At 36.7% G+C, this 16873-nt stretch overlaps 1 protein-coding gene across 1 annotated transcript; it reads left to right on the forward strand.

Moving 5' to 3' along the window:
- Positions 1 to 4851: 4851 nt before the first annotated feature.
- Positions 4852 to 16748, forward strand: LOC116293844 (endoplasmic reticulum-Golgi intermediate compartment protein 2). The gene is made up of 14 exons (XM_089026533.1): positions 4852 to 5178; positions 7104 to 7212; positions 8603 to 8649; positions 8806 to 8876; positions 9951 to 9991; positions 10631 to 10726; positions 11337 to 11441; positions 11642 to 11697; positions 12387 to 12485; positions 12920 to 13023; positions 13668 to 13710; positions 14720 to 14839; positions 15909 to 15985; positions 16299 to 16748. Exons 1-14 carry the CDS (start codon positions 5061 to 5063, stop codon positions 16461 to 16463), a joined length of 1251 nt encoding a protein of 416 aa, XP_088882659.1. The 5' UTR covers positions 4852 to 5060; the 3' UTR covers positions 16464 to 16748.
- Positions 16749 to 16873: the final 125 nt, after the last annotated feature.

The raw sequence follows: 16873 nt of genomic DNA on the forward strand, positions 1-16873 counted from the left end.
ACTCACCTTCATTCATCATATCTCATGAACTTCTGTTGTTCCCATCTTCAAACATACAAACTCAGCTTTGTACAACCAAGAAAGAAAAATACCTTTCATAGCAAACAACGCTTCGAATCTCATTTTGAATCTTCGGCCGCGTGTATCCCTAAGCATCCGCCATCTTGGATTTGCCAGCAAAGGAAAAAGCTTCGCGGGGGATATTTTGAAACTATTTACCAGGCCTTAATACACCTGATCACACTTTACGGGTCGCACTTCAACGATAAACATTACTTAGTTCGCCATTATACTTTTATGAGATCGAGATACTATATTAAAGACAATATCAGAAAATTAGCCTTGAGTTTTTTCAAGGATTGACTTTAAGTTTTGGCATTTTGTCAAGTCCATTTATCAAGAAATTTGGAAAGTCAAATTTATACATATTTTTATACACATTTCTCCAAAATTATGGCTCATTTGTGTTATCGACAGTAAATGTCGTCATATTCATCATAAGTTGCAAGAGAACAAACTCAGCTGACAACATGGTTGACGTAAAGTTCAGAAAATAAATTTGGCAAACAACGTCGGAAAATTTAAGTCAGTTTACAAAAAAAACCACGCCAAGGTTTCACAGAAGGGTTCCTGAGTCAGTTTACAATAAACCTACGACTAAGTTTCACAGAAAAATTCCTTAAAGGTACCGGTTTTCCCATATTTTTCAAGTTTTCTGAAATCAGGCAAGCAGGCATTGTGGCCCTCTTTCTTGCAGTATATTAGTTCGCCAGAAAGTCCTTTATTCTGTAGATAAGTGACACTGTAATACCGTCTGAGATAACGAAATATTTGCATGTACGGGATCCATCTGCCATTAGTTTTGACCTTCATAACACTCCCCATCTTCTCACTGTGAACATAAATAGTCACGATACCACCAACTTTCCATGCAATATTTGGAGGATAACAAAAAAATTCAATGGCTTCCTTGTGAGTATTAAAAGAAGTGAAGTTTTTCTTCTTAGCAAATTTGGCAAGTACTTCGTAAAAGGCATTTCTGTTTTTATAAAACACAAACATATCGATGTCTCCTGAATCCCAGGGCAATACACCTCGCATTTTGACTGCACCAATAGCAACCCCACCATCAATACTGTACGGGATTCCTTCGGACTCTAAAAAGTCCGCTACTATGAATAAACAAGACTGTAAATTATTTACCATGAAGGGGTAAGTAAATGTTCCTTGATGTGCCCAATGTCCGCCGTCCAGCATCACTTTGTGGGCTGTGGGCTCATCACAAATGTCTTCACCAAGTATAGGACTGTCGCGACTGCACAGGTCAAGTGTTTCAGAATCGGAATTTTTAAAACGAAACACTTTATGTTTATGGGCAAAAGGAAGGTGTTTTAGGAAATAGTCACGCGCGTTGATAGTCATATTAGAGTTACACTTGCTGTCTTGGCAGACTTTGTGGATTGCCTCTGGACGTACACCACTCAGCGCACCTCCTTTCTTAACTTGAATGAAGAAATCGGTAGTTGCTAACGCTGTCATCTTGTCATCAAAAGCATGTGCTTTATCAACGAATAAACGCTTAATACTAGCCGTTCTTCCCATAAATGAAGCACCGATGTTCTCACAGATCATAAGTTCACCGATGGACCGTTGATATTCATATCTCTGAGATAAGGTCCAGTTACACAATATCAAACGGTAACATGGGATTTCAAGATGGTCACCAGTCAAAATAGACCCACTCACAAAGTCTAGCTCGGGAATGCTTTCCAGTGCATGTAACAACCAACCAGAGCTGTGGTCGGATGTATGAGGAAACAATCCATGCTGGCAATCTAAAAACAAGAAATACTTCGTACGAACCTTTTGAATGAGCGAGTTGAATGTCGATCCAACAGTAGAACTATTGAGTGAGAATAGTATTTCAATCTTTGGGAACGAACGAAGAAGAGCTTGCTGCCTGACTTCAACGCATGAAGAGGGTACGTTGTTGTTTCCTTTGTATAGTATTATGGTCACAAATCTAGCAAACAGCTCGATGTTATTGGCTAAGTCGTGTTTCTCAGGTCGTGGAAGGGACACTGTTCCTCGTTTGGCATACTTTTCGTTTGTGGTTTCAATGTCTTTGTTTGTCGTGTTTATCGATTCTTTACTTAATATTTCCATATCCAGTCGTTCTTGAAGACGCTTCAGCTTCTGTTGTAAGCCCTGAATCACATGAATTTTGTCATTGCAATTACACTGAGATACAGGTATCAAGGAAGAACTTTTCTTGACACTAATACTCCTGAAATTCGCTATATTCAAGAGAATATACACGATACACAGCTGAGAAAGAAGAATGAATGCTAGCGCTATGATCACTAGTCTTAGAGCACTGATGCGCCATTTTTCTTTCCGTTTCCACTTCAATGCCACCGTAAGACTGCGTTCATCATTATGTATACCGCAGAAGGGGGGAGGGTGGCAGAAGGAAATTTAGGGGGGATCATAAACTTTTTAAGGTTTTCAAGGGGGAATGTGTAGGTATTAGGACAAAGAAGTGTTTGTATTTAGGTATATGGGGGGGGGGGGGGGGGGTACAAATATTTTCCTGCTAAAGGAGGGGGGCATAATTTTTTTTTACATTAAGTGGGAATAATGAACGCAGCCTAAACTCCATAAGTTACTGAGTTTATGCCCTTTTAACTTTTCACTAGATGTTTTATTAGCTCACTCATGGCTAGTCTCCTCAGCAACCGTTCGTCAAATCGGTCCGAAAGCGAATCAAACTGTCGCATTTTGTTAACATACATAATTTAACAGATGTAAAAAGTAAAACGCATGGGTTAGTAGCAAAGTAGCCTGAGCTAGTTTCGAAACTAATCCATTAGGCTAAAGGAAAATACGGCTTTCAGTGTCTTTAGTTAATAAGACTGATATATACATGAATTTGTCATTAAATACTACGCGGTAATGAAGCTGATAACATTGGCCGTAAACGAAAGACTTTCCATTATTTCGTCAGACGCCACGAGTCTTATATGTTATTATAAAGTTAAAGCGTGGTTTTCACTATGACATTAGCATAAGCATAAGAACATGTCGCTCACTATGACATAAGGTAAAATAAGCACAAGCAGAAGCATAAAAAGAAGGCAAAAGCTATCATATACGGCTGCTGTTTTTTTCCGCGAAATCAATCATATGAGGCAAAATGAAAGCAACAGACACCTTTATGGTTGCCGAAATGTGTCAATATTCAATGTCGTGAATATGCGTTCGATAATTTCAATATATTCACAACTAGACGCTGATCTGTGTGACCTACTCCCGCCCTGCCTCGGGCTACTTTTTGAACATTGAAAGGTTTGAAGGGAAAATGTGAAACTGTTATCGATATCACACAAAACGCCACAAATAAGAGCAAAGTAATTGTTATTTATTGTCATTTATTTCTGATTATTTATACTAATTTCAGTCAAAGTATGTTTCGTTTACGCGCTCTATGATTGGTCGAAAACCATGTTTGATGAGAGTATCAAAACACGCTACTGTCATTTTTAGTCTATCGCGCGCGCTCATTGGTCAGTTTGAATAAGGCCAATGTTTTTGATAAAATCAATAGAATTTGTCTGTACCAAAAAAGTCAGAGGCTTATACTCTGTAACTAGCTTATAGGTGGGATACATATTGAACAGGAGGTTTTTGTGGATTATATGGGGGCCCAGAAAATTGCGACCCTCCCTCTAGCATGCACCCAAAATTTTTTGGTCCTCCCTAATGGAGGGCGCAAAAAATCGCAGCCCTCCCTATAAATTTACCGGCCCTCCCCCCCCCCCCCAATAATTAATGACCGCTCCCTTACAACAGCGAACGAAGGAACACGGACACAAGATAAGTCAAACAAGTATAACGTTAATTTAATTCAAATAATCGAAAGGAAAAAAAACTATAAAAATCCAACCACATTCGGTGTCCTAGTGCCCTTGGTCCGGCTGATAACTTTTTGTATCAATTACATGGGAAACCACTTACATTACAACCATTATCGTTGAAGTGCGACCCGTAAAGTTTGATGTCTTAATTCGCCGACCAGAATTTCAACAACCATCAATCAAAGATCTGAACTATAAAATATTTCAGAGATTTTACAAGTTAATTAAGGACGTTCATGGGCAAAAGATCCCATCGTCAGATTTTTAAAATTTTGAACGATGACAGAACATCATACTATTAGTAAAACAAGCAAATAAAAAGGGGGTCCCGACTTCATTTAGCTGGCAGAATATGTGGAAGTTCACCCTTTTTACGTTTAAAACGCTCGACATCGTAAACGTTTTTGTGAGATTTTGCTTATTAAAACATTGTAATGGCATACACACACATAAATAGAGTGAAGTTATTAAACCCGTGAAATAGATATTAGACTAACACACATTAGTAGACACGAACAAATCTAGCCCCTGGGGGTGGAGGTAAGTTATGTACAAAATTCCTAAGTGGGAGCGAGAGTATACTCGTAGCGCGCAAAAAAAAAAAACAACAACAAAAAACAAAAAACGATGTAGTGCATTTCGATTCGATTTCACTGCATGGTTTTTATAATTGGGAGAAATTATCATCATTTCGAATAAAAAATAATTGAAGATTTTTCCCCCGATCTTATTTTTACCCTTCAGTTTCATTCAAATTGTTCTCCCTGTGACTTCCGTATCGGGAGCTCCGCTTTTAGGCAGTGCCTAAATATATATATTATCTTTTGATCAGGTATATATTTATCGCCAAGCAAAACGATTGTTCTGGACTGTCTGTCTGTCACAGCTCACGTTACCACACACACGCAAAGCCTCCAGGTTATTAGTGCTACAGCGCATGTGTACACGTGGAATCCAACATGGCGTCGTGTTAGTGCTTTTTGTTGTTCTTCTTGTCCATCTGTGTTTTCACCTGCTGTTTCAATTCTTTTTCAAACTTTCTAACTAATTATACAACCCAAAGTCCAATGTCTAAAGCATAATAATTTTAAAAAGAATATTTAGAGTCGTTAAACGGCAGAATTCAGAGAATATTTCAGTAAGATGCATCGTTTAGGAACTCTTAGGAATCGTAAAAAGACTTTGAAAGCTTTTACAGAATTAGATGCATTCCCTAAAATACCCGAGAATTACCAAGAAACAACGGCATCTGGTGGTTCAGGTAAGGATTTAAGTATAAGATTGCAGCTCAGTTAATTGTAAGCTTTTTTAAGCTTTATTATACGCGGAAGTTAAAGAATTTGCAAGTCAGAGTTTATTATTTATTTATTTCTAAATTTATATCTTTGAAATAAGCTTTGAAACATCCGAGAGAAGTTGTATAAAAACTATATTTTCCATATAGTTTCTATCATGGAATATTATTTATATGTATTATTGATACTTGCTATACAATGGATTTTTTAATTTATGTATGGTTCCAGAATGATATAAATAATAATAAGAGTGTATACACTTATTTCAATAAAGTTAGTCACCTGAAAAGCTATAAAGCTGAGGCCGACAAGGATTATGGGTAGATTCATTTTACACGTTCAACCGCTCGATAACTGTTCATGGACTTGAGAATCTTTTACCGGTTACAGTCTCACCTCTTCCATCATCATCAAGCTGCAGTTTGTATTAAAAAAAGCTTTGTATATATATGCTTTTTTGATATGAAAAGTTTCCCATGATGCTCAGTGATCTCAGCTTTCTAGGATTTTGGCGACTAACTTTATTGAAATAAGAGTATGACCCGAAAAAAAAAAAGGTTGTTAGTAGTGATGAATATATCGTAATAAAATTTGTTTCAAAAGCTTATTTCTTGAGATATTTGAGAAAATTAAGCCCAATTTGTGACGTCATTTTGTTGACACATACTTTAGATTCGGTAGTAAGGTACTAAATATAAATTGTAATTTGTATAAAATAACAACAAAAGGCATATTCTATTCCGCTTCATTTGATAGCTTACGTAGTACTCTTTAAATGTTGTGAAACTGAAAAGTGTACTACCTGAAATTAAGATTCTACATTCAAACAACTAAATCTGAAGACTTGTAAACAAAATAACGTCACATCTTGTGCTAAATTTTCTTGAATTTCTAGAGAAATACGTTTTTAAACAAGTTTAACTGTGATATTCTTATTAATGCCAATAAACTACGCATTTTTAACATAAAAGTTTTTTCTGTGTCATATGCACTTTAAGAAGTAATATATACAATATGAGTGGCCGTGTTGTATCAGCTATACAACAACGAGCCGAAGGCGAGTGATTGTATATCTGATACAACACGGACACGAATATTGTATATTTCTTATGAAACATCTAGGTGTATACATACATGTTCTACTATAATTTTAAAGATAAAATTGAATTTGGCTAAGAAAATTGGAGTTAAAGTTTATGCAAATCAGGACGATTTTGTATCAGATATACAACCTCCACGGACGATGGTTTCTATTGTGTTTTCCTCATTAATTATTCATGAGTTTTATAATAACAGATAATAGAGGTTCTCATATAGCCATAGCACATTTTCACATCATCTCAATGCACTTTACTGACCAGAGGATGATTTTTTCAGGCTGTTTTTCTCCAATTTTTTCTCACTCCAAAAAAGTCAACTTCTTAATTCCAATTGGAATCTACATTGAAAGAAGAGCCCTCAGCAGAAGCTCTGTTAAATGTGTAGATGGGGGTCAGAGAAAAAACAAAATTACAGAGTTTGTATGAAAGAAAAATGGAATTTCCAGGGTTAGGAGGGGGTGGGTCAAAGTTCCTCTGTGGGGGAGGGGGGAAGGGTATGGATAATTTCTGAAACTACACATCCCCATTTATTTATTTGTTCGTTTGATGATTGTAAATGATGATGGCGATGTTAATGTTGAAAGTAGCAATGATGATGATGACAGTCTACTGTACATTATGAATTACATGTATGTAGCATATTGATTCTACACTATATTTTTACCTTTGTTTTATTTAGTTTTGACAACAGTTTTGGTTTGTAAATAAACCATAGATTTTACACTTTTAGTATAAGTTAGACCTCCAATTTTTTTCAACATTTAACATTTTGGATTTTCTCTTTATTTTAGTTACTTTGGTGATATCAGTGTTTATATTTATTCTGGTGTTATCAGAATTTTGGTATTACCGAGCAATAGAATCAAAATATAGTTATGAAGTTGATACAGATTATGATAGGTGAGTCAATACAGTCAATTCAAAAAATGTTGTCGTCGACCGGCTCAAGCCTACGCGACTGGACCAAAAGGAATATGGGTAAAAATCACTGAAGCGATTGAATATTCGTTCTGAATAAATTGTTCCCGCTAGTAATAAGGTAATAATGGCGAGAAACAATCCATCAAATGCATGTCTTTGGGTTTAGGAAAAGAAAAACCAAGTAGTTATGATTCAGTTCACAATTTCGAAAATATGAGGGCATTAAAAAAACGTCTTCTTCAACACTTCCCTGCTCGCCTACGAAGGTTCGTGCTGTAAACCAGGCATAATTAGTCAGATAAAATAATGGAGTCAACTCGGCTTCAATGATTGCTACCCAGAATTCCTTTCGGTCCAGTCGCGTAGGCTTGAGTTGGTTGACGACAACATTTTTTGAATTGACTGTATATATGTAATGCATGCATATGAATGCATAAATTTTCTAGCATAATGTCCAATAATGAATTGAATAATGCAGTCTAGGGGGTGTAAGCTTCATGTCCTTTGACTAAAAACCCATTTTACATCACATGTTATTCTCTTAAGAATAAGATTATTATTTTGTTTGAGTTCTTATGTTGTCTCATGCACAACTGTTAAACAAAGAAATGATACTCTAGGTAATGACACATGGTCTTGAGAATAAGAATCTTTGTTTGAGTTGTATCCATATTCTTATGTCGTCTCATGCACAACCGTTAAACAAAGAAATGATACTCTAGGTAATGACACATGGTCTTGAGAATAAGAATCTTTGTTTGAGTTGTATCCATATTCTTATGTCGTCTCATGCACAACCGTTAAACAAAGAAATGATACTCTAGGTAATGAAACATGGTCTTGAGAATAAGATTCTTTGTTTGAGTTGTATCCATATTCATGTGTCTTCTCATGCACAACCGTTAAACAAAGAAATGATACTCTAGGTAATGACACATGGTCTTGAGAATAAGATTCTTTGTTTGAGTTGTATCCATATTCATATGTCTTCTCATGCACAACTGTTAAACAAAGAAATGATACTCTAGGTAATGACACATGGTCTTGAGAATAAGATTCTTTGTTTGAGTTGTATCCATATTCATATGTCTTCTCTTGCACAACCGTTAAACAAAGAAATGATACTCTAGGTAATGAAACATGGTCTTGAGAATAAGATTCTTTGTTTGTGTTGTATCCATATTCATATGTCTTCTCATGCACAACCGTTAAACAAAGAAATGATACTCTAGAGAATGAAAAGTGGTCTCCCAAACTTTTTTTGAAATAACTGTACAGGTATACTGAGTATGGCTGCAAGGCGGTGTTTGTAAAGTAAATTAAAACCATTTCTCAAGTCTTTACCATTTTTTTTTTCATTTTTCTACAGCAAACTTTTAATTAATGTGGATTTAACAGTTGCAATGAAGTGCGATGGTAAGTAAAAAAGTGAATTTTGCAGCACACCCCCCCCCCCCCCCAATAAAAACATATCTTCCCTAGAGATCTTCTTTTATTTATTACAGTATGTATATGATATCAATGTTATTTTTGGGTTGCATGAAGTTTAAGGTAGATGCTATTTGTTTCCAGATTTAGGCGTAGATGTGCTTGATTTGTCTGGTTCTACTATGGATCTTGAAGATGGAATTAAGCTGGAACCAGTGAGTTAATACAAAAAAATGATATTTGTATTTGAGATTGTTGCCCTTACTGCATAATGGCAAATCAAAGATTCCTCTTCATATCAAGAGGCTGTGGTGTAGTGGCACTTCTGCCACTGAGTTAAATCAAACCAGTCCATAGTTGTTTCAGGGTTTAATCTGTGAGTTAGTCATGCCCTGACTTAGATCAGCCCAGAGGTTGTTTCATGGTTCAATCTGTGAGTTAGTCATGCCCTGACTTAGATCAGCCCAGAGGTTGTTTCATGGTTCAATCTGTGAGTTAGTCATGTCCTGACTTAGATCAGCCCAGAGGTTGTTTCATGGTTCAATCTGTGAGTTAGTCATGCCCTGACTTAGATCAGCCCAGAGGTTGTTTCATGGTTCAATCTGTGAGTTAGTCATGCCCTGACTTAGATCAGCCCAGAGGTTGTTTCATGGTTCAATCTGTGAGTTAGTCATGCCCTGACTTAGATCAGCCCAGAGGTTGTTTCATGGTTCAATCTGTGAGTTAGTCATGCCCTGACTTAGATCAGCCCAGAGGTTGTTTCATGGTTCAATCTGTGAGTTAGTCATGCCCTGACTTAGATCAGCCCAGAGGTTGTTTCAGGGTTCAATCTGTGAGTTAGTCATGCCCTGACTTAGATCAGCCCAGAGGTTGTTTCAGGGTATGATCTGTGAGTTAGTCATGCCCTGACTTAGATCAGCCCAGAGGTTGTTTCAGGGTTCAATCTGTGAGTTAGTCATGCTCTGACTTACATCAGACCAGGGCTAGGTTGTTTATACAAAAAATTAAAGGTTTTATTTCTGATTAGGCCAAATAAAAAAATAAGTGTGTTTCCTGTTGCATGAGAAAAAATAATTGGGGTCGGTAGGTTGGATTTTTTTTACTGATACAACAGTGGAAATGAGCTTACTGGGAACCCTGTGGTGCATTAGGGAATGAAAAAATATTAGTGTCGGCAAAAATCGACAAGAAAATTAGGGTTGGTCGCACAACAGCAAACCACATTTTTTTTGTTTGGCCTTACTGCACGCTCATTAGGTCTGCTAATCATGTTTGTTTCTCGTTCATAGGCATACTTTGAGTTGACAGACGAACAGAAGATATGGATGACGTAAGTAGTAATTAAAATTGATAATAATCTTATTCATAATATTTCATAATCATTGAAGATCTATTTTTTTCTATTACTGAAAAGTAATATCTTCACACGATACATATAATGTACTGTACTGTACATTTAATTAATCACTGTTGGGGTTGATTCAATTTTAAAGAATTTTTTTTGAATAAAGTTTTTTGAAAGATCGTTACATACTTTCCAACTTCAAACATTTCACAGGAATACACCTACATTATTTAAAAAAATAATTGTTGCAGCTAAAGGTGATAGGAGATAGCTGGAAGGATATATGTATGTAACATGCATCTAAACTCAAATAACTGAGGCATTTAGATAGCTCTCTGAGGTACAGTAGCTCACTACAGCCAACTCTGAATATATCTCAACAGTAACCTCATTGTTCTTGATGAGAATGATAAAAACATCAAAAGTCATTCAAGCTCTATTCTTTAATCTTTGAATCAACTATTCCCTATCTTTTATTGCCTATTGCTCATCTCTTTTGGCTCTGACAACCTCACACTTGGAATAGGTGAATAAGAATAAGGATGCTCTTTATTATACATGTACATGAGACATTGGTGAGCTACTGTAGTTACAAAATAACAGTCTTATTGTTTTTTTTCACAGAATGTTCAAAGATTTTTACTACTTTTTTGAAGGCTATCGTTCACTTGGTGAAATGGAGTCATTTAAGTCAGGGATGCCTACCTATATGCCTAAAAGGTAGTCAGAAATATACTCTACTGTAGTATTCATTTTAATGGATCTTACTCACGCTGGCAGCCATGTTGACTGGAACAATAGCTTTCCTCCGCATAACCTTGCATTCAAGTGCTTGAAAATTTATATGGTTTAAACAAATGTAGGTTTCTATTATCATGAGAATAAAGATGGCTGCCATGTGAGCAAGGCCCATAGACTTTTTACCTGAGATGTAACGTTTTCCCATTTCAGACCACATGTCATTCTCTTGAGAATAATATTCTTTGTTTGAGTTGTATCCATATTCATGTATCTTCTCATGTATAAAGATTTAAAAAAAAGTAATGATACTCTAGAGAATGACATCTGGGTTGAAATGTGAAAACATTATGTCCAAGCTAAAGTGTTCTACTTTGTGTCAACCCACAAAATGAATGATTTGGAATTTGTGTATTAATCCATTTGGGTTTCTGGTTACCTCCCTCCTTGGAAACCAAGATGAGAGTTGTTGGTTGTAAGTTGTAATTAAAGAATGTAGTGAGTACTGCATGTAGAGGGAACCTCATGGAAGAGCCTGTACAGGGAGTAGTGGTTGTAATATATAATTAGTAAGTTATTTTTTATAAATTAGGAAAGATAGTGATAATCAGGAAGGAAAGCCTCATGATGCTTGCAGAGTGTATGGGTCATTTGAAGTCAATAAAGTGGCTGGAAATTTCCATCTTACTTCTGGAAAGTAAGTAGAATCTATCTTGATCAATACTAATGTAATGTTAGATAGTCATATTAATAATTAATAATTAAAAATAGTAATTAGAAAAATAAAAATTTGAAATTAAAACTTAAAATAAAAAGTATTTACTTTAATTAACTATTACTTTAATTATAGTGTATTTAAGTAATTATTATGAAGGAATTTTAAACTTTTATTTCTAGATCCATTCAACATCCACAGGGACATGCTCATCTAAGTGCATTGGTTCCTGAGCAAGGTAATGCAACTAACCCTTCCCTCCCTCCCTTGCTTCCTTTCTACCACCCTTCTTTTGTTCTTTCCTTCCTTCCCTCCCTACCTCTCTTCCTTTCTCACTCCCTGCCTTTTTTCTTCCTCCATTCATCCGTACCTCCCTTCTTCATCCCTCCATCCCTCCCTCTCTTCCCCTCTCACTTTATCTTTTCCTTCCTCATTGCCTTCTTTCCTTCCTTCCCTACCTCTCTTCCTTTCTCAATCCCTGCCTTTTTTCTTCCTCCTTTCATCTGTAGCTCCCTTCTTCGTCCCTCCATCCCTCCCTCTCTTTCCCCCTCACTTTATCTTTTCCTTCCTCACTGCCTTCTTTCCTTCCTTCCCTCCTTACCTCTCTTCCTTTCTCACTCCCTGCCATTTTTCTTCCTCCTTTCATCTGTACCTCCCTTCTTTGTCCCTCCATCCATCCCTCTCTTTCCCCCTCACTTTATCCTTTCCTTCCTCAACTCCTTCCTCCCTCACTTCCTTCTTTCCTCCCTTCCTCTCCCTGTCCCTCAATTCCATACATTTATTAATACCAATCTCTCACTTTCTAACTCTATCCTTCCTGCCACCTTCCTTCCCTTCCTTGTTAAATAAATGACCGTTCACTCTACCATTCTAACTGCATCAAAGGAAATCCTCATAATTGTTGATCATAATTTCTCTTATCTTCAGCTGTGAATTTTTCTCATCGCATTGACCGGCTTTCTTTTGGACATCACATGCCTGGCTATGTTAACCCTTTAGATGGGGATATGCAGACAGCAGACAAGGGCAAGTAAAGTTCAAGTCTTCTCTCAATTGAAAGAGTACAGGAAGAGTATATTCCTGGGTAATAAGCCTAAGTGACGAGGTTAAAACAATGGTCCAAAATAGGGACCCGATTTGATGAATTAAGGTGGTGTACATGTATACTGGTACATACCCCCTCCCTCCTCCCCCCTCAGAGACCTGTTCAAATGCTCAATGCTGGCGGTCTGTAGTGGCAATTTCTATACACAAATATGTTTTTTAGCATACATGCAGACAGACAGTCCATTCCTTTCTGTCATTTGGCTTTTAGTTTTGGAGATATTTGGGGACAAAATCTAAGATTTCATTTCCAGAGGTGGTGGGTACTGAGTAACACCACCCCTCCCCCCTAAATCCCTAATCTAACTCCTACAACTGTTGTTTGATAATATGTTTTCATAAAAATATTTCCCCAGCTCGCATGATGTACCAGTACTACATCAAGATAGTACCAACTAAGATCAAGTTCCTCGGCTCTTCACAGGAGGTTTTGACCAATCAGTACTCAGTAACACAGAAGGTAAGTCCTGTTTGAACAACCTTTTGTTATATTTATGGTACTTATTTTAATAAAGCTTGTCACCATAACCACCTACAAAGCTGCAATCGCTGAGGATCATGGGAAATGTCATATAAATTGTCCTTGTTTTACGAGGGTAGCACATATCCAGTGGCTAACAAACCTGTGGCACTTGTTCCATGATGAAATTGGAATTTAGGAGTTGATTTTTGTGCACAGAGGAAAACCAGAGAACCTGGAGAAAACCCTTGATGCACTAAAGAGAACCAACAAGCAACCACCAACACTAAGTTTGGGGATTGAACCCGGATTGCATTGATGAGGGGGGAGTACTTTAATCGCTTTGACTACTGTACTTCTCACAACAAGTATCAAACAAGTTTTTGATACAAACTGAAGCTTGAGGATGCATATCAGGGACTGTGGAGGGGGTTGGGCTGGGGGGCTCCCTTGTAAATACCCCTTGAAATGCTAGAAATTGATTTCCAAGGGTCAAAATTTAAAATATTTTTGTGGTTTTCGTAGTCCCCCCCCCCCCCCCCCCGCAACAAAATGAATTATGTTCCGTGGGTCCATGCATATTGGAAGTAAAGCTGTAACTGGTAAAATAATATCCATGCTTTTCATTGTATATCTGATTACAGAGCCGTGAAATAAGTCATAACAGGGGTAGCCACGGTATTCCAGGTACAGTGCATTATCACCCTCTTCTAGTTTTTTTGTCATATTAATATTTTATAATTATAGTAGTTTTTGAGAGTTTTTTTGAAAGAATTATATGGCTGAGAAAAATAAATCCCAATTTGAAAATTTTTTTTTTTTGCATTTTAAGACTTATATGCCTGAGAAAAGTAAATCAAATTATTGCTATTTTCAAAATGTTATTTCCTATTCCCAGTGCAATTCCTTTTTTATAATGACAAAAGTAGCTAACGATTGACACTGTCAGACCCTAGATCCTCCAATATCGATGATAATTTAATACATTATATAGCATATACTACATGTCGGAATTTTGATACAATATCCCACATTTCTATATGAATCACATGAATTATAAATACTTTCCTGTTATTCTGTTTGCCTGTGAGAGGTGGTCTTTTGGTATTTTCCACCGGACCATCTCCTCTAAATGATGCAATATCCCATATTCTTCAAGTGCGTGTGTGTGTGCATACAGCCATTTCAAAAAAAGGCTGTTGAAGGTGTTTTGTTGCATGTTGCATACCTAGTCCCAAATGCACTGTGGGTGCTGCGAATACAATCAGCGAAAGGGTAACAATATAGAATTTTGTCTGTACGTTTTTCCGGCATAAACTCTTCTGTCCTGACATTATTTACATATAAAGATAATACATTTTGAGCTTAGTAAGCAACATGCAGCATGCAATATGCAACATGCAGTATGCAGTATGCAACATGCAACATGCAGCATGCATATTGCAACATGCAACATGCAGCATGCAACACGTAACATGCAGCATGCAACACGTAACATGCAACACGTAACATGCAACATGCAGCATGCAACACGTAACATGCAACATGTAACATGCAACAAGGAACATACAACATGCATCTTGCAACATGCAACATGCAACATGACCTTCATGAACCTTTTTTGAAATAGCTGCATAAAGTATTGTTTTATTTGGTTTTCTCGTAACATTCAATAACGCAGTGTATTTTTTCACAGGTATTTTCTTCAAGTATGATATGTCTTCCATCATGGTTCACATCAAGTATCAACATCGATCAATGGTCGCCTTTTTAGTGCGACTCTGTGGTATTGTTGGTGGGATATTTGCCACCTCAGGTAAGAAATTTTAATAGAATTAGAATTATGATTATACAGCTTCTCATTAATCCCATATATGTAACTAGTCCTCATAATTTTCCCTGTCCAACTATTTCTTAATTGGACAGCATGGAGTCCTATTACATATACAAATTAGCCATTTTGAGGTTGAAAACTGTATTAAACTGGCATTGCAGAACATTTTGGGGCTATATTAGACAGATGAAACAGAGGTCATCTTGGAAATATGTCACCTCAAACAGTCCCACAATGCACTGCAATATAAACTCGACCCAGTTTTTTCCCTCAACCTCGGAATGGCTAAAACTAAACTGAAACATCTAACCCTTGTGGATCACCAAATACATTCATACAATACAGTCTTAGTGGAGTGGTACTCAATGTATGGTACAAACGTGTGGATCTCCAAATACATTTATTGCTAGGAGCATGATAATGTACCATATACAAAGTTTATACCTTTCGGCAATAAGAAAATTTTTTACAGCACTAACACTACAGATAGTTTATATGTTTAAGAAAGCCTCAGTATCTTGCTAGAATTTTCATATCTCAAACTAGGCCTATTCGTAATGTTTAATCTGTCTCACGCGACCTTCATTTTAGAAGTACTGTAGGTGGTCAGCCATCCTTTCATCCACTGACCCAGAGAGCCAACTCGCTAATCTTCGTTCTTATTTTTTAAGTATATGAAATGAAGTTATTCATCGATGGCAAACATGTGAAATAAGAACGAGGGAAAAATCTGAGTTTTAGTTTTTTCTAAGGACTTATTTCATATGGTTGCTACAAGTAATTTTATTTCATATATTTCCAGAATCTATTACTCTTCATCTGCTTTAAGTATGATACCCCTCTTTACCTTGGGAGTAATAATGTTTTGCTATTTCAGACCACGTATCATTCTCTTGAGAATAATATTCTTTGTTTTAGTTATATCCATATTCATGTGTCTTCTTATGCACAACCGTTAAACAAAGAAATTATACTCTGAGAAATTACAGGTGGTCTGTAGTGTAAAGACATGCCCAAGCTAAATAGGTCTATTCGTCGTTATCTTTCTCAGGTATGTTGCACTCATTTATTGGATTTCTGGTTGATGTGGCAATGTGCCGATTTGGATTCAAGAAAGAAAAGGAAAAGGTACGTCTAGAGGTCAAAACAAAATGCTTATTGGATTTCTTCTTTTCTTCTTTCAAGAAGTACTGAGTACTATGCACGAAGCCTCGCATTTTTGTGCGTGACAAGGGAAACATATTTGGGAAGTGGGCTGTTGTTTGAACTTAGGCGGAAACATTGTATATGCTTCAAAACTGAAGGGCGCTATCAATATTGCTATAGATAGAGTTACACTGTAAAAGATATGTGTACCCATCATATACCATAATGCACTGCACTTCCTTCCCCAAAAATAGATTTCATTTAAAAGCCCTTGATTTGTGGTTTTTATTTTCAGTTACCATCCGAGAGTACTGATGCTCCTGTCGTACAGTCCAACGGACCTCCATCTCCTACCCTTAACCCAGGCCTCCCAGTTTCTACAGATGAACTTCAGAAGGTTCCAGAAGTAACGACTATTACTCCCACGACACCTCTCTTACAAAACCAAGCCAATGCATGAAAGTCCTATGCCACTTGATGAAAGCACTAGGAATAGACCTCTTCGTTTTGGGGTAATGTTTTCCCATTTCAGACCATGTGCCATTCCCTTGAGAATAAGATTCTTTGTTTGAGCTGTATCCATATTCATGTGTCTTCTCATGCGCAACCGAGCGCAAACTTTAAACAAAGAAATGATACTCTAGGGAATGACACGTAGTCTGAAATGGGAAAACAGAAGAAGTCTATTGTAGAACTGTATTTTAATCTTCGGAAATTCTAATAATAAAAATTGATAAATCTTCAAGCTTTGTTATGTTTACTTGTTTTGGTGCTATTATTATTTGGAGCGAAACTCATACTTGGCCAGGTGTAGCACTTATTGTAAGCCTTGATTTGGTATGGAATTACTTTAAATATTCAACGCTAGAT

This window comes from Actinia tenebrosa, unplaced genomic scaffold (assembly GCF_029948245.1).
Source record: "Actinia tenebrosa isolate PJP-AT-01 unplaced genomic scaffold, QUT_ActTen_1.0 PGA_scaffold10__47_contigs__length_13832649, whole genome shotgun sequence".
NCBI lineage: Eukaryota > Metazoa > Cnidaria > Anthozoa > Actiniaria > Actiniidae > Actinia > Actinia tenebrosa.